At 44.4% G+C, this 19,338-nt stretch overlaps 1 protein-coding gene across 2 annotated transcripts in view; it reads left to right on the forward strand.

Moving 5' to 3' along the window:
• The first annotated feature begins 1,899 nt into the window (after positions 1–1,899).
• LOC141092893 (V-type proton ATPase subunit F) overlaps positions 1,900–19,338 on the forward strand; it is a 29,924-nt gene continuing 12,485 nt past the window's right edge. The window contains exons 1-2 of one of the 2 annotated variants that reach the window (XM_073579222.1): positions 1,900–2,209; positions 12,442–12,834. In XM_073579222.1, coding sequence (XP_073435323.1) covers positions 2,043–2,209; positions 12,442–12,643 — 369 coding nt within the window. In that variant the 5' untranslated portion in view covers positions 1,900–2,042 and the 3' untranslated portion in view covers positions 12,644–12,834. Of the gene's footprint in view, positions 2,210–12,441; positions 12,835–19,338 lie in introns of those variants that run through there. The other variant, XM_073579221.1, reaches the window with a different exon arrangement.

A 19,338-nucleotide genomic window follows, 5' to 3' on the forward strand; every position in this document is an offset into this window, starting at 1 on the left:
CTGAAAAAAACACACGGTTTCTGGGGAGTCAGGTTTTCCAGCAGAAATTTTCTGCTACGTGTGCACTTAGCCTAACTCTTTTTTCTTATCTTTCAGGTTACATCGGGGGCTTATCTACAGCATTACAGAATGCTGTAGATAAGCCCCTGATGTTGATGCCGGCAGCTCATATTCCAAAAAAAAGGGTGACAGATTCCCTTTAATATCTGCTCTCACTCACTGGCTTTCCCTCTCTGGCGGAAAAATTACCGCGGGAGCCCACACAATTTTTTTCAACGAATTTACCCGTTAATTTAACACCTACATGTCCAAAATTTTACACACATACCCTAATCTAATTATTAGTCAGACATATAACAAACTAAATGAAATGGTTTATTGTATATTAACCATGTGTCATTTCATGTCGGATTTTGTAATAATTTTACAGAAGTCAGCAATTGATTTAGCGGCTATTCTGCTATGTAGAACTCTATGAAATATATATATATATATATGTGTGTCTCAATGACATGTGTGTATATATATATATATATATTCTACATGTATTTATCTATTCTTTATTAAAAATGTCAGTGTGATTTTACTATATTGCAAAATGAATTGCCGGCTTTTGTTAAAGGACACCGTGTTAGGGCTGGCGGAACGCACCATATAACAAACATGATAACAGTGTGCGTTCGCAGCCCGGGGTCCACCATGCAGAGGTGGTAAACTGCTGCTTGGTACTGGCGGATGCTATATGGCGGTATAAAAGACCACACACAGGTTATTCATCACCCGGCCTTTACAGGAGCGGACTGTTATGTCACAGAGCAGTACTACTGCGGAACATAAATGCCGGAGTCTGTGTAAACTCAGAGCTCGGCAAGGTAGCGTACAGAATGCGGTCACAGAACTCTGCCCCAAGGACACAGGGTCAGCGTCCCTCTAGACTTTCTGGGTGCACAACGTCGCACCTGCGGATGCCACTATAGACACTGACTATGGTGGTGTGTAGAGCCACCAGTGGACACTGATGCCAGTCTCTGACTCTGCCTCTACCTACACTTAAACCTAAACCTGGGCGCTTAACAGGCTAGGCTGCACAACACATGCGTACCAAGGGTAGGGGTTTCATAATGAGTCATTCACCAGAGACATTCATACATGCATACATCACTCACTCCACATGGTCTAATCTTTTTCTATATTAGCGCACGGTCGGGCGGCCATGCGAACCTTTTATAGTTGCAGCCTTCCGGGACCTTCCTGGTGGTCCAAATAGCCAAGTAAAATGCTGACCTCTGAGGTAAAAAAAAAAACCTCTCCAAATATTGAGGTAAAATGGTGACCTCTGAGGTAAAAAAAAAAAAAAAACCCCAATTAGGTAAAATGGCGACCTCTGAGGTAAAAAAAAAAAGAAACCTCTCCAAATACTGAGGTAAAATGCTAACCTGAGATAAAAAAAAAAAAACAACCTCTCCAAATATTGAGGTAAAAAGCTGACCTCTGAGGGAAATAAAAACCCAATTAGGTAAAATGGCGACCTCTGAGGTAAAAAAGAAACCTCTCCAAATACTGAACTTGCGCAGGTTGCGCTTTGTTTTGCGGCAAACAAGACAGCACAATTTTTTGCCGCGGTTTTGGAGCCAAGTATAATCGCCGCCTAACAATGGAGGAGGGCCCGCTCTTCCTCATGTGGGACTGTGTATGAGGTGTATGCTGCTCTACGGCACAGGTCACACCTGCTGCGGCTACAACGCACACAGAACAGTCCCTGACTCCCATGTATCTGACCGGCAGACACACAGGCGGCCAGTTCCTCTGTCACAAGCCTGTGACGTTCACAATGAGAAGAACCATTCTGCTCCCGCTCCCCCACCCCTCAGTCAGCGCTAACTGTCACTGCCGAGTGCTGACCGCAGAGCTCCGCCCCTCAGTGTCACCTGACGCGCTGGTCGGCCGCGTCACATGACAGGCAGGAGGAGCTGAGCTCGGCTCTATGAAGAAGGTGTGAATGAGCAGCGAGCAGCAGTCCGGGACTGACAGAAGCTGGAGACATGGCGGGCGGCCTTGTACGGGGGAAGCTGATCGCAGTGATCGGGGATGAGGACACCTGCACCGGCTTTTTGCTTGGAGGAATCGGGGAGCTCAACAAGAACCGCAAGCCGAATTTCCTGGTGGTGGAGAAGGAGACGAGCGTGACAGAAATAGAGGAGACGTTCAGGTGAGAGACAGCACCCTGAGATCGTGATAGTATGTTGTGCTGTATCGTGACAGGAGGTAGTAGCCGCGTAAAGGGGTCATGATACAGTATATGCCGGCACAGTCCTCTTCCTGTGGAGATCACCACACACAGGTAGCTTGATAGATCTGACAGGTTTCCCAGCGTGACCTCCAGGGGTCTGTGGCTGTGATATTCTATGTCCAATGGTTGCCATATTTAATAGTGCAATGGTGGTCTCTGGGGGCTCAGCAGTAGGACCCCCACCCAGCAAACTCTTCATGTGAGGCTTATCCTAGTAAGCTCCATACATGTGACGTCTCACACATTAGAGTTGCCGGATTTGTCCTCTTCCCCTTTCTGACGGTCACATGAGCTGTAGCCGCAGCCCTGGACGCTGATTGTCCACCCGGACGTTGGCTGTATGTTTCTCATCATAGCAGAGGACTATTTACTGCAAACACCATCCTCCGGGTGTAGGAAACATCTTCCCTGATCCGGACTGTGGTGCCCGCAGCCTGCCTCCTGCCTGTGGTGCCCGCAGCCTGCCTCCTGCCTGTGGTGCCCGCAGCCTGCCTCCTGCCTGTGGTGCCCGCAGCCTGCCTCCTGCCTGTGGTGCCCGCAGCCTGCCTCCTGCCTGTGGTGCCCGCAGCCTGCCTCCTGCCTGTGGTGCCCGCAGCCTGCCTCCTGCCTGTGGTGCCCGCAGCCTGCCTCCTGCCTGTGGTGCCCGCAGCCTGCCTCGTGCCGTGGTGCCCGCAGCCTCCTGTATGTTTCCCTCTGAACCAGGGCTGTGGAGTCGGTAAGCCAAACCAGTGACTCCGACTCCTCAATTTCCCTTACACCGACTCCGACTCCCACATATATTGCTTATATTTAAGTGAAAAATTTATTGTAGTACAATGTGAACACCAGACATTTGATCATTTCTATGATCCAATAATCAAGATATTTAGGTAGAACATAATATCTATTTATTGGAACACAACTTTAGAACACAAAAAACTGTAATAAATTGTAAATATGTAATACACTGTATAATGATTACATATATACAGTACAGACCAAAAGTTTGGACACACCTCATTCAAAAAGTTTTCTTTATTTTCGTGACTATGAAAATTGTAGATTCACTCTGAAGGCATCAAAACAATGAATTACATGTGGCATTATATAATTAACAAAAAAGTGTGAAACAACTGAAAACATGTATATACCGTATTCTAGTTTCTTCAAAGTAACCACAGTTTGCTTTGAGCTTTGCACACTCTTGGCATTCTCTTGATGAGCTTCAAGAGGCAGTCACCGGAAATGGTCTTCCAACAGTCTTGAAGGAGTTACCAGAGATGCTTAGCACTTGTTGGCCCTCTTGCCTTCACTCTGCGGTCCAGCTCACCCCAAACCATCTCGATTGTTTTCAGGTCTGGTGACTGTGGAGGCCAGGTCATCTGGCGTAGCACCCCATCACTCTCCTTGGTCAAATAACCCTTACACAGTCTGGAGGTGTGTTTGGGGTCATTGTCCTGTTGAAAAATAAATGATGTAGTACAAAAACTTGGCACTCAAAAGAAAAATTGATTTGACAGTTCCTTTATTGTAAAAGGCATCCAGTTAAATATACTTCTTTTACTTCTTTAAACGTTTTCAGTCATACAATTGACCTTCATCAGAAACAGAATTTTTTCACAGTTGGTTTTAACTGAGAGGAACTGTAATGGAAAATTCCATATATTATTATTAAAGAACCGCTGTCATAAGTAGGCACTATTCAGTACTGGGTATATTCATTAATAATGTGGAGAAGCAGACGTCTGGGAAGCAGCAGCTACTGAAGATGAAAGGACACCATTCATGTAGGAAATCACCAGACCCACGGGTTTGACACCTTGGGTTATACAGGGACCGGTAGATCCAGTGATTGGTGTGGGTGTCCAGAAATTTGTACTGTAATATATTCAGGAAACTATCCTGTATTGTTTGTGACAGGCGTGAATGTCCACAACTGGGTGCTGTGATTCTCCAAATGGTCTGTCCTGCCCAGGGAGGCAAGTGTGTCACAGGGAGAGTGAACGCACTGTTCAGGAGAAGCACTGAGGGTGCAGAGGAATAGTGCTTGGTCTGTGGCTGCACGCATGTGCTGCTGGTATGAGAGACGGTTCTTTAATAATAATATATGGAATTTTCCTTTACAGTTCCTCTCAGTTAAAACCAACTGTGAAAAAATTCTGTTTCTGATGAAGGTCAATTGTATGACCGAAAACGTTTAAAGAAGTATATTTAACTGGATGCCTTTTACAATAAAGGAACTGTCAACTCAATTTTTCTTTTGAGTGCCAAGTTTTTGTACTACATTGTTAGTTGGCTGGATACCCGACTTGTGCACCTCCCTCCACACTGAGTGCCGTGTTTTTTCTATTTTGAAAAATAAATGATGGTCCAACTAAACACAAACCGGATGGAATAGCATGCCGCTGCAAGATGCTGTGGTAGCCATGCTGGTTCAGTATGCCTTCAATTTTGAATAAATCCCCAACAGTGTCACCAGCAAAGCACCCCCACACTATCACACCTCCTCCTCCATGCTTCACGGTGGGAACCAGGCACGTAGAGTCCATCCATTCACCTTTTCTGCGTCGCACAAAGACACGGTGGTTGGAACCAAAGATCTCAAATTTGGACTCATCACACCAAAGCACAGATTTCCACTGGTCTAATGTCCATTCCTTGTGTTCTTTAGCCCAAACAAGTCTCTTCTGCTTGTTGTCTGTCCTTAGCAGTGGTTTCCTAGCAGCTATTTTACCATGAAGGCCTGCTGCCCAAAGTCTCCTCTTAACAGTTGTTGTAGAGATGTGTCTGCTGCTAGAACTCTGTGTGGCATTGACCTGGTCTCTAATCTGAGCTGCTGTTAACCTGCGATTTCTGAGGCTGGTGACTAGGATGAACTTATCCTCCGCAGCAGAGGTGACTCTTGGTCTTCCTTTCCTGGGGCGGTCCTCATGAGAGCCAGTTTCTTTGTAGCGCTTTATGGTTTTTGCCACTGCACTTGGGGACACTTTCAAAGTTTTCCCAATTCTTCGAACTGACTGACCTTCATTTCTTAAAGTAATGATGGCCACTCGTTTTTCTTTACTTAGCTGCTTTTTTCTTGCCATAATACAAATTCTAACAGTCTATTCAGTAGGACTATCACCTGTGTATCCACCAGACTTCAGCACAACACAACTGATGGTCCCAACCCCATTTATAAGGCAAAAAATCCCACTTATTAAACCTGACAGGGCACACCTGTGAAGTGAAAACCATTTCCGGTGACTACCTCTTGAAGCTCATCAAGAGCTCATCAAGTTTAAATAAACTGGAGAAGTGGGCAGCAACTAACAGAATGGTTTTTAACAGGGAGAAATGCAAAGTACTACATCTGGGCAATAAAAATGAAAAAAGCATATATAGAATGGGAGGAATAGGGCTAAGTGACAGCACATGTGAAAAAGACTTGGGTATACTAATAGATCACAGACTGAATATGAGTCAACAGTGTGATGCAGCAGCAAAAAAGGCAAATGCAATTCTAGGATGTATTAACAGAAGCATACAGTCTAGATCACGTGAAGTCATTATTTCCCTCTACTCCTCTTTGGTCAGACCTCATCTGGAATATTGTGTCCAGTTTTGGGCACCACATTTTAAAAAAGACATCAACAAACTGGAGCAAGTTCAGAAAAGAGCGACCAGAATGGTGACCGGTCTGCAAACCCTGTCTTATGAGGAAAGGTTGCAGGATTTGGGAATGTTTAGTTTGCAAAAGAGAAGACTGAGAGGAGACTTAATAGCTGTCTACAAATATCTAAAGGGCTGTCACATTGTAGAAGGATCAACTTTATTCTCATTTGCACAAGGAAAGACTAGAAGCAATGGGATGAAACTGAATGGGAAGAGACACAGATTAGATATTAGAAAAAACTTTTTGACAGTTAGAGTGATCAATGAGTGGAACAGGCTGCCACGAGAAGTGGTGAGTTCTCCTTCAATGGAAGTCTTCAAACAGAGGCTGGACAGACATCTGACTGGGATGATTTAGCGAATCCTGCTTTGAGCAGGGGGTTGGACCAGATGGCCCAGGAGGTCCCTTCCAACTCTACGATTCTATGATAAGAGAATGCCAAGAGTGTGCAAAGCAGTAATCAAACAAAAGGTGGCTACATTGAAGAACCTAGAATATAAGACATATTTTCAGTTGTTTCACACTTTTTTGCTAATTACATAATTCCACATGTGTTAATTCACAGTTATGATGCCTTCAGAGTGAATCTACAATTTTCATAGTCATGAAAATAAAGAAAACTCTTTGAATGAGAAGGTGTGTCCAAACTTTTGGTCTTTACTGTGTAATATATATTATATATATATTACACACACACTATGACTTATCTCAGCTAAGTCAAAGCCTAGATCCTCAGGCTACATTCACACTATGGACGTAGCCAGGATCAAACCTGGGGGGGCAGAACCTCATGCTGTTCTGCAGAATTTCATACTTCACACCTCAGCTGCTGCAGAGCCTCATACTTCACACCCCTACACTTGAAAATAAAGCCTGCACCTTAAGAAGATGTGGTGATGAATGCAGTCTATTTATTCCAACTATCAATTGATGTTGATGTGTTACTGAAGACGAGCAATGCCTGTCCTGGGCGTCCTTTTGGGCAGCTATGAGGTGTCCCTGACTGGTGCTAAAAAAAAAAGGAGTGTTAGTCTGTGTGCTAGTTTGTGTCATACAGCGGGTCTCGCACTTGGGACCCTCATGAGCCAAAGTGGACAGTTGCTATGTATGGGTGACTCCCATGCCGGTGTCCTCGTGATTCCCTAGTACTAGAAGAACAGCCATTTCTTTATACGGCCACAATGTAGTAGCACATTCTCCCAAAGCAGGGCTGTGGAGTCGGTAAGCCAAACCTGCGACTCCGACTCCTCAATTTCCCTTACACCGACTCCACGACTCCGACTCCACGACTCCGACTCCCACACATATTGCTTATATTTAAGTGAAAAATTTATTGTAGTACAATGTGAACCTCAGACATTTAATCATTTTTATGATCCCATAATCAAGATATTTAGATAGAACAGAATATATATTGGTGTACTACCCGGTTTTCATTCTTTTTGGTACAGATACGATATGGATAAACAGATATGGATAAATGGATATATAGAGCAGATTTCTAATCTGCTTTTGCTATTGAAAACATTATCTATGAGCTCAAAAACCTTTCAGGTGATGCGGTTTTTTAAATAGATGATCAGCTTTTGCAGCTGAAAAACGTATCCTCAAAAAACACAGGAAAAACGCTGTGTGTGAATGTAGCCTTAGATCAGGAATATAACAGCCATTTTTAGGACATTTCATAACTTTCCCAAATTCCTATGAAAAAATATTCAGCACATCCTGCATTGAATTACTGTACCCAATTTATTATATATTTTAGGAGTCGGTCCATTTTATACCGACTCCAACTCCACCAAAATGAGCACCGACTCCACGACTCCGACTCCACAGCCCTGTCCCAAAGGATGTAGAAGTTGCCAAATACCAGCAGCTGATCGGACAACTCTCTTAAGAGGTTCTCTGGTGATAACAGGTTCTAACGTATCCCTGGGCAGGTGACAGTGGCGTAGCAACTGTTTGTGGCGCCCGGGGCGGTTCGAAAAGTTTGCCGCCCCTTTGGTCGTTGATAATCCGGAAGCATCCGAAGAGCCCACACTACACTCAAAGATCTAATTTTTAGTCTGCTACTAACTCCGCTGCTATTATTTCTAAATTTCTAGACTTTCATCTTCTTGAAGAGAGATATATATATATATATATATATATATATATATATACTGGATGAAGACCTAATGGCTTTTTTAATAATGTGATAGCAAAAAAAAAAACAAAGTACAAATTGTTCAGTGCCAGGGCCCAGTTTACAGATGCAGCAGTCTTTACACAGAGCAGTGACTGAAACCACTACGGTGCTACCACCCTTTAAAGATTAGAAAGCGACACAACGTATCATTAGGTGAAGAAGCTACAGCTGCTGTGGCACCACAATCCCTGCTGAGGACAGAAGAAAGAAAAATAAGACACACAGTTCAACTGTGTTTCCTGATCCCCTGCCCAATCTATCTCCACCCCCCTTTTCTGCTGCCTCCGTGCGCAGCCGCCGAGCGTTGATCGGTGACGCAGTTCACCGATCAACACTCGTGCTCACTTTTTTTTCTCAGCCCCCTATGCGCCAACTCCGTACACACATCCCGCAGCTGCCAAATTTTGATAAGTGACGCCGTTCACTTATCAGATCTAGGACCTGCTGTTTGACCTTTCTTTTCACAGGTATTTTTTCTCCTTATTTGCGTTTTTTTTTCCTTTTAACTTTTTCTTTTCAAAATAGTTTGCACCAATCACTAGCCCCCCCCCCCCCACACACACATAGTTATAAATAAAGTACACACAAAGCACCATACTCACAAAAAAAAATGTCCCACTCATCATGTTCGTCCCAACAGCGCTATTCAATGGAGGAGGCATATTCTTTCCTTGCCTCCAACACTGATAGCGAGGGAGAGGATCCCACCTTTCTTTATTTTTCTGATTCTTTATCCTCTTCCTCCTCGTGTCCTGTGGAACCGCCACGCAGATGCCCCAGGACAGAAGATGAGGTAGCGCCCACCATGCCCGCAGCTGAATCAGCAGACCCTGTATGGACCTCGCCCCCCGAAAACTACGAGCCAATGATTCCTTTTTTTGTGGCAGAATCAGGAATCAAGTTTGACACCACCGACCTCACAGAAATTGACTTTTTCTAAGCCTTTTTCTCTGAGGATTTTGTTAACCTTATGGTGGAGCAAACTAATTTGTATGCTCATCAGTTTTTGGAACAAAACCCGTTTATCATATTCTAACTGGTCTCCTGTAGACGCAGTTGAAATGATGCAGTTTTGGGGCCTGGTCCCGCACAAGATGACCCCAACTTTGACCGTCTGTTCAAAGTTCAGTCGGTCATTGAACACTTTAAAGATGACAGCTGCCAAACATAAAAACCCGCCATAAATAGTAAATCAAACCCCCCTTTATCACCCCTTTAGTTAGGGGAAAAATAATAAAATTAAAAAAAAGTATTTATTTCCATTATCCCGTTAGGGTTAGAATTAGGGCTGAGATTAGGGTTAGGAGTGTGTTGGGGTTAGGGTTGGAGTTAGAATTGGGGGGGTTTCCACTGTTTATGACACATCAGATGCTCTCCAAACGCAACATGGCGTCTGATCTCCATTCCAGCCAATTCTACGTTGAAAAAGTCAAACGGTGCTCCTTCGCTTCCAAGCTCTGCTATGCGCCCAAACAGTGGTTTACCCCCACATATGGGGTATCAGCCTACTCAAGACAAATTGCACAACAACTTTTGGTGTCCAATTTCTCCTGTTACCCTTGGAAAAATAAAAAAAATTGGGGGCAAAAATATCATTTTTGTGGAAAAAAGTTTTTTTTTTTTTTTTTTTTTGTGGCTCTACGTTATAAACTTCTGTGAAGCACTTGGGGGTTTAAAGTGCTCACCACACATCTAGATAAGTTCCTTGGGAGGTCTAGTTTCCAAAATGGGGTCACTTGTGGGGGGTTTCCACAGTTTAGTCACATTAGAGACTCTCCAAACGCAACAGACACCCGCAGACCATTCCATCAAAGTCTGCATTCCAAAATGTCACTACTTCCCTTCTGAGCCCCGATGTGTGCCCATACAGTAGTTTTCTCCCACATATGGGGTATCTGCATACTCAGGACAAATTGTGCAACAACTTTTGGGGTCCAATTTCTCCTGGTAGCCTAGGGAAAATAAAAAAAAATTGGGGACTAAAAGATCATGTTTGTGGAAAAAATACGATTTTATTTTCATGCCTAGGCGTTATAAACTTCTGTGAAGCACTTGGGGGTTCAAAGTGCTCACCACACATCTAGATAAGTTCCTTGGGGGGTCTAGTTTCCAAAATGGTGTCAGCTGTGGGGGGTTTACACTATTTAGGCACATCAGGGGCTTTCCAAACGCGGCATGGCGTCCGATCTCAATTCCAGCCAAAAAAGTCAAATGGCGCTGCTTCCCTTCCGAGCTCTGCCATGCTCCCAAATAGTGGTTTACCCCCACATGTGGGGTATCAGCGTACTCCGGACAAATTGCACAATAACTTTTGGGGTCCTGTTACCTTTGGGAAAATAAAAATTGGGAGTGAAAAGATAATTTTTGTGAGGGAAAAAAATATTTTTTAATTTTACGACTGTACATTACAAACTTCTTTGAGGCCCTGGGGGTTCAAAGTTCTCACCACATATCTAGATAAGTTCCTTGGGGGGTCAAGTTTCCAAAATGGGGTCACTTGTGGGGGGTTTCCTCTGTTTAGGCACATCAGGCGCTCTCCAAACGTGACATGGTGTCCGATCTGAATTACAGCCAATATTGCAGCGAAAAAGTCAAACGGCGCTCCTCCCTTCTGAGCTCTGCCATGCGCCGAAACAGTGGTTCCTCCCCACATCAGGTATCTGCGTATTCAGGACAAATTGCACAATAACTTTTGCCATCCAATTTCTCCCGTTAACCTTGGTAAAATAACAAAAATTGGACCTGAAGTAATTTTTTTTGTGAAAAAAGTTAAATGTTCATTTTTTTTTTTTTTTTTACCATTCAAAAAATTCCTGTGAAGCACCTGAAGGGTTAATAAACTTCTTGAATGTGGTTTTGAGCACCTTGAGGGGTGCAGTTTTTAGAATAGTGTCACTTTTGGGCATTTTCTGTCATATAGACCCCTCAAAGTGACTTCAAATGTGATGTGGTCCCTAAAAATAAAATGATAAAATGGTGTTGTTATAACTTCCTAACAATAAAAAAATTTGTTTTCAAAATTGTGCTGATGTAAAGTAGACATGTGGGAAATGTAACTTAGTAAATATTTTGTGTGACATATTTCTCTGTTTTAAGGGCATAAAAATTCAAAGTTTGGAAATTGCAAAATTTTCGCCAAATTTCCGTTTGTTTTATAAATAAACGCTATAAAAGTTATAGCGAAGAAATTTTACCACTAAAGTGAAGAACAATATGTCACGAGAAAACACTCTAAAGGGGGCTTTACACATAGCGATATCGCTAGCAATATCGCTAAAGCATCACCAATTTTCTGACGCAGCAGCGATATTGCTAGCGATATCGCAGTGTGTGATACTTACCTCCGACCGGCTCCCCCGCTGTCTGACGCTGATCGCGCAGCTCCATTTCTCGTCGGGCGCTTCCTGCTGGCGCCGACGAGCGACGCGTGGACGCGGGTGGGAGGACGTCAGGATCGCCGCGTCTCAAAGGTAAGTAACGACCGCTGCTGTGTCGCTACGTCGCTGTGAGAGCTGCCTGTGTGGCAGCTCACTAGCGACCATTTAGCGATGCACCAGCGATCCTGACCGGGTCGTATCGTGGTCGGGATCGCTGGTGCATCGCTAAATGTAAAGGGGCCTTAAGAATAGCCTAGATCCGTTGAAACGTTCCAGAGTTATTACCTCATAAAAGGACAGTGGTCAGAATTGTAAAAATTGACCCGGTCATTAACGTGCAAACCACCCTTGGTAGTAAAGGGGTTAGTATTGCACATGATGGCATTATTATCAGGACAGCAGAAATTGCTTTGGGTTCTCTTACCTGTGCAGATCTAAGGAAATCCTGAAAACATGATGAATTGGGGGCCGTGAGGCCTAAAACAATGGTGGCCAATGTGCACCGAGTGATCTATTACAGATCGTTCAGTGCAAGTCGTTAAATTTGGTCTGCCTGTGTAAACAAGCTATTAAACATACGCCAATCGGCAGTGGTATTGTACCACCGGTCGGTGCATGTAAACAGACTTTTTACTCTTACCTTACTTTCTCTAAGTTCAGCAAATGTGATTAAATAATCTATAGTCTCTTCTTCTGTCCCCCATCCAACCATCGCTGATGCTCCAGAAGTTTTCTCTGTGTTTGTCAGGCATGTGACCACTGTAACCAAAAACATAGAAGGCCCTTTACCCGAGTGCCAGTGATGGATGGCCGGAGGAGAGAAGCGAGTCTCATTTATTTATTCACCGCTGCTGCATATATTTTATAGGGCTGGATACCCCTTTAAATTCACAGTAGTAGTATAGATACAGTTGAATTTATACCTGGGTTTCTTTTCTTCTGCTTTATCCAGGAGTTTTCTACAGCGTGAAGATATTGGAATTATCCTAATTAACCAGTTCATTGCAGAGATGATCCGGCACGCTATTGACGCTCACAACGTCTCCATTCCAGCCGTGCTTGAAATCCCATCTAAGGAGCACCCCTATGATGCCAACAAGGACTCCATACTACGCAGAGCTAAGGGCATGTTCACATCGGATGACTTGCGATAATTTGATTAACCTTATAATCCCTGTCTAGGAACTTTTGCTAATAAAGTTGTGTAACTTCCCTCCTATGTGATACTGTTTGCTGTTGCAGGTTCCTTTTTATTGTGCTTTTATTTATTCCTGCTGTCGGAGCCGTCTTTACAATATTTTTCTATACTTATTGTATGACCAAATAATATTAAGCTTGTTCTGCTGTTCTGACTCTTATTCATACTTGTACCATTACTGTATTCAGTGCTCAGTTCTCTATATATTAAAGGGGTCACATTCTTATTAGTGGAGGGCATGGTCATAGCCAACAATCCCATCTTAGCCGGAGTGAAAGAAGTGCTGGGTCTGGAGTCCGAGAGCACTTATTTTTTTTGTATACACCACTTAATGTAAATAACAATAATTTCTAAAAATTGATGACCTGAATTATAGGAGATGTTCATACTGTTAAATGTCCACAGTATGTAGATAAGCCCCCGGTCCGACATGAAAGACAAGAAAAATAAGTTTTATTATACTCACCTGGTCCGGTCCAATGGGCGTCGCAGGTCCGGGTCTGGCGAGTCCCATCTTCTTGCGACAACGTCTTCCTGCTTGATTCCACGCTCAAGGCATCGCGCTCCTGCGCAGGCGTACCCCTCTGCCCTGTTGAGGACAGACCAAAGTACTGCAGTGCGCATGCGCTGGCAAAGGTCAGAGAGGCCCACCTCTGCGATGCCTGGAGCGATGAAGCAAGCAGTAGGGTGGCATCTGAAGACAATGGGAGGCACTGGACCTGTGACACCCATCAGACCGGACCGCCCCTCGGGTGAATATAATAAAACTTATTTTTCTTCTCTTGCAGGTCGGATCGGGGGCTTATCTACAGCATTATTGAATACTGTAGATAAGCCCTGAAAGGCAGTGGCCGTATCTTATAGCGACGAACCCTGGTGACAGGTTCCCTTTTAAATCTAATTTTTCTTTTTTTTTTTCTTTGTTCTGGGGTGGAATAACGCATTAAGCCACCTGCCCAATTAATGAGCAACCAACTACAGCAGTTGTTTGTTTTAGTCTATTGGTGGGAGATATGGCTGCCAGACACATCTTCCCCCCATGTTTGCTTTTGTTTTGTAAGGCATGATATGTGTACACTGTGCTAGTGTACCCATGTTGTTTTTGAAGCGGAAGACACTTTAAAGAAAAGTGACACCTTCTTTTACATACTTTGCAGCAGTTTCTGATGCAGTTTTCCTTTTTTTCCTTTTTTTAACATATATAGCATAGTACCACCAGAAGAATGCATGGGTCACTTTTTAGCCACTCCGCGACTTTTGAAACCCAAAACTGTTAAACGAAGCTGTAAAAGATTCATCATAATCGCAGAAAATCATTTTTACATTGCTATGCTGATTTTTGTTATTTTGGCGCTTTTTCAGGGAGAAACCACCTGAAAAACCCGTTATGTGCCCATACCTTTATACTTTTAGATTGAGAGCTCACATAGGATCCTGTCGTTGGACTATTCTTGTTTTGTCTGAAAATGCTTTGTACATGGCTTCAGATCTCACGGTAGATAAATTACGGTAATGTCTGTATGTATAATTTATATATATATTATAGCATGTACTGATGGTCCGGTGAATGACAGCTGTTTGACAACTCCCACATTCCTGGATTTTGTGACCTTGTCCGTCCTTTGAACAATTTCAATAACGACCCAACAACAAATAGCTAGAGTTGTATTGTTTTATCTTCACCAGAGGCAGCCTTATGCAAGCATGGTATTTCCTAAGTGTGTATGTGTGGTAAACAATGATGTCTTTCTGCACATTCATGTTGCCAACGCAAATATATTTTCCATTATTGTATGAGGTATTTTCATTGTAGAATCAATAATTAACTAACTACAGACCTCCCCAAGAATTGGGAATTCACAGAAATTCGTGAACATTTTGCAGATACAACCTCCATCTGTGTAACAGATTTACAGGCATGGAGACCTCAACCACAGATCTGCTGTAAGTGAATTATATACTGCAAAACCTCCTTGAGATGACCACACAAAATTGCATTTAGCCCATTACTACCCCCCCCCCCTTCCCTCCCTGGCTGTTTGCACCTTCATAACCAGGCCAATTTTTACAATTCTGACCACTGTCACTTTATGTGGTAATAACTCTGGAACGCTTCACCAGATCCCACTGGTTCTGAGATATTTTTTGTGACATATTGTGCTTTGTAATAGTGGTACAATTTATTCGATATCACTTGTGTTTATTTGTGAAAATTATTGAAAATGTCACAATTTTCAAACTTTGAATTCTGATTTAATAAATAACTTCCCACATGTCTACTTTACATTAGCACAAGTTTTGAAACAATTTTTTTTGTTACGTTATAAGGGTTAAAAAATGACTAGTGATTTTTCTTTTTTAAAACAATATTTTAAAAAAACTTTTTTAGGGACCACACCATATTTGAAGTAATTTTCATTGGTTTACATGACAAGAAAATACCCAAAAGTGACACCAGTCTAAAAACTGCACCCTTCAAGGTGCTCAAAACAGCAATGAAGTTCATTAACCCTTCAGCTGCTTCACAGGAACTGCAGCAACGTGAAAAGAAAAAATGAACGTTTAACTTTTTTTCACAAAAAAATTACTTTATACCTATTTTTTATTTTCACAAGGCTAACAGGAAAAAAGGGATCGCACAATTTGGAGTTCCATTTCTCTTCAACATGTCGATACCCTACATGTGGGGGAAAACAACTGTTTGGGCGCATGTCAGGACTTGGAACGGAAAGAGCACCATTTGACTTTTTGCTGGAATCATTAGTGGACACCATATCGAATATTGAAAGCCCCTGATGTGCCTAAACAGTGGAAAACCCATACTAGTCACACCATTTTGGAAACTAAACCCCTCAAGGAACTTCTCTAGGTGTATGGTGAGCACCTTGAACCCCCCCAGGTTTATAACGTTGAGCCGTGAAAATAACAAAAATCAATTTTTTTTTTCCTCAGAAATTATCTTTTAGCCCCAAATATTTTCACACGGTACAGCAGAAATTTGACTCAAAAGTTTTGCTATTTCTCCTGAGTACGCTAATTCCTCATGTGGGAGAAGACCACTGTTTGGGCGCACTGCAGAGCTTGGAAGGAAAGGAGCACCATTTGACTTTTTGAATGCAAAATTTGGTGGAATGATTAGTGGATGGGAGGAAAAAAAACATTAACTTTTAATTATGGTCATTAAAAAAACATAATATCTTGTTATGGCGAGTGGAGCAGTCCAGGTCAGATGATTTTAAATTGTCAGGTACTATAGTAAAGATGATTGATTAAATCATATAGAGAAACAAAAATCTAATTGAGACAGAAGCTATCCCCATGTTCCGCGTCCTGACGGTGGATGTTAGCACCCTACTGGATTCTTTATGGTGCCCCTGCTCCACATAGGGCTGTCCCTACCTGACCTTAGAAGGACCTCATTCTCCAAAGCCAACACCACCACCCAAATAAAGTGCTTTAGTGCATTACAATGTCCAGATCTGATGAAATCACTATAGGCATTAACATAGATTTTATGGCTGTGTGTTAGTGGGTGAGAAGATTACACAAAACTAAGTGAAAGAAATGTGCTCACTGCATAAAATGGATATGCTCCTAATACAAGTTGTTCCCGTGCAGTCGGCGGGCACGTCAAAACGGCTCATCCGCATGTCCTGTGTACCCAATGTTAAAGATAGGTACGCAGGACAAATGCAGAAGTAGGCGGGCCTTAACAGAAGTGGGTGGAGCTTCAGGGAGGAAGTACGCAGCCGTCCGCAGAGCACCCGAACGTCAATGTGAAACCAGCCTCCGTGCAGCTCATCCAGGATGGCACATCGATGCGATCTGTGGCAGATACCACGAGACATGGAGGGGGCTGTAGGAGGGAAACAACCCAGCAGCAGGACCGCTACCTCCTCCTTTGTGCAAGGAGGAGCAGTGCCAGAGCCCTGCAAAATGACCTCCAGCAGGCCACTAACATTCATGTGTATGCTCAAACTGTCAGAAACAGACTCCATGAGGGTGGTATGAGGGCCGACTTCCACAAGTGAGTGTTGTGCTTACAGCCCAACACCATGCAGAGTGATTGGCATTTGCCAGAGAACACCAAGATTGGCAGATTCGATATTAGTGCCTTGTGCTCTTCACGGATGAGAACACATTCACAATGAGCACATGTGAATGACGTGACAGTTTGGAGATGGCAAGGAGAAGGTCCTGCTGCCTACAATATCCTCTAGCATGACCAGTTTGTCAGTGGGACAGTAATGGTGTGGGAAGTTATTTCTTTGGAAGGCTGCACAGTCCTCCATGCGTTAGCCAGAGGTACCCAGACTGCCATTAGGTACCGGGATGGGATCCTCAGACCCATTGTGAGGCCGTATGCAGGGTCAGTGGGCCCTGGGTTCCTTCTGATGCGTGACAATATTAGCCTCATATGGCTGAAGCTTATCTTGCATGATGAAGGTATTGTTGCTATGGACTGGCCTGTCTGTTTCCCAGACCTGAATCCAGTCGAGCACACCTGGGATATCATGTCTCATTCCATCCATCAATGCCACATTGCACTGCAGGCTGTCCAGAAGTTGACTGATGTTTTAATCCAGGTCTCGGAAGAGATCCCTCAGGAGAACATCCGCCGCCTCATCTGGAGCATGCCCAGGCATTGTAGGGAGGTTATACAGGCAAGTGGAGGCTACACACACTACTGAGCATCATTTACTTGTCTTGAGGCATTTCCACTAAAGTTGGATCAGTCTGTAATTTGATATCCCCCTTTGATTTTGAATATCATCCAATATCCAGACCTCCATGGGATAATAATTTTGATTTACATTGACCATGTTTAAGTTTTATTGTTTTCAATGCATTCTACTATGTAATGAATAAAGATTTTCAACTGGAATATTTCATTCAGTGATATCTAAAATGTGGTATTTTAGTGTTCCCTTTATTTTTTGAGCAGTTTATATTTGAAAAGTACCTGTCGTACAGTATCCATTTAGTGACAGTGCAGCAGCACTGGGTTAGTGCAAGACCTTACAAGAACACTCAAGATCTCCTTCCATAGTGAGGGTGGCTTTGGAGGGTTGTCAGATCTCACTCTGCATGCTGGAATCCCACAAGCCGGGAATATACAGACGTCCTTGGATCTCGGACCGCAATGAACGGTTTGGCCATGTGTGTCCCGACCTGAGCATAACAGCTTAATATATTTCTATGAGACTGTCACACTCAGATTGAGACCCTCGGCCAGTCCACGCATTGTGGTCCAAGATCGGATCAAGATCCACAGACATCTGCATAAGCTCTAACTTCCCTTAATTTGTTGGGGCTTTGACTGCTCTCTGCTGTTTTTGGAACCTGGTGGCTAAAACCTAAATTAAATTGTTCCCGTTTGGCCATAAAACACAGAAATAGAACTAATCCTTTCAAGAGGTTGTCCACTACTTTATCATTGAGGACCTTCCTATCCTTCCTTAGGATATGTCATCACTGTCTAATCAGTCGGGGTCAGCAGCTGGGTATTGCTCATCCGTGTAATATTCAAATCAATAGGAAGCAGATGTGCCGTACTCAGCCGCGGCCACTATCAGAAGCAGGCTCGGACTGGCCCACCGAGGTACCGTTGGATCCCTCGGTGGGCCCCTCCCGACCATGAATGTCACTGAACAAGCCCGCTTGCAGCCAGCCGCTTGTACCTGTGAATCAGATCATCCAAGTCAGTGGCGTAACTACCGGGGTAGTGCAATTACATACTCAGTCACAGTCACCTCTCCTAGCATGTCTCTTGCAGCCCCCTGTGCTTATTCCATCTTCAATCTCAGCGATGTTTTATCTTCCTGTATTCAGCGGCCGCTCATTACCTATGTGCATAAGTAATGAGCGGCTCATTACCTATGCGCATATGTAATGAGCGGCTCAGCGGAGCCACGTGGACGCTGAAAGCAGGAAGAACAGCGGTGAGATTGGAGATGGAATAAGCACCGCCGGGGGCTGCAAGAGACATGCTAGGAGAGGTGGTGAGTGCCTCTGTCCTGTCCCTGCGCTCTGCCCTGTCCCCTCAGCTGCACTCTGCCCTGTCCCCTCAGCTGCACTCTGCCCTGTCACTGCGCTCTGCCCTGTCCCCTCAGCTGCACTCTGCCCTGTCCCCTCAGCTGCGCTCTGCCCTGTCCCCTCAGCTGCGCTCTGCCCTGTCCCTGCGCTCTGCCCTGTCCCCTCACCTGCGCTCTGCCCTGTCCCTGCGCTCTGCCCTGTCCCCTCAGCTGCACTCTGTCGTTACTGCGCTCTGCCCTGTCCCTGCGCTCTGCCCTGTCCCTGCGCTCTGCCCTGTCCCCTCACCTGCGCTCTGCCCTGTCCCTTCAGCAGCACTCTGCCCTATCACTGCACTCTGCCCTGTCCCCTCAGCTGCGCTCTGCCCTGTCACTGCGCTCTGCCCTGTCCCTGCGCTCTGCCCTGTCCACTCAGCTGCACTCTGCCCTGTCCCTGCGCTCTGCCCTGTCCCCTCAGCTGCGCTCTGCCCTGTCACTGCGCTCTGCCCTGTCCCCTCAGCTGCGCTCTGCCCTATCACTGCACTCTGCCCTGTCCCCTCAGCTGCACTCTGCCCTGTCCCTGCGCTCTGCCCTGTCCCCTCAGCTGCGCTCTGCCCTGTCACTGAGCTCTGCCCTGTCC

The sequence above is a fragment of the Dendrobates tinctorius genome, unplaced genomic scaffold, assembly GCF_039654945.1.
Source record: "Dendrobates tinctorius isolate UK_male_01 unplaced genomic scaffold, ASM3965494v1 ptg000062l, whole genome shotgun sequence".
Classification (NCBI taxonomy): Eukaryota; Metazoa; Chordata; class Amphibia; order Anura; family Dendrobatidae; genus Dendrobates; species Dendrobates tinctorius.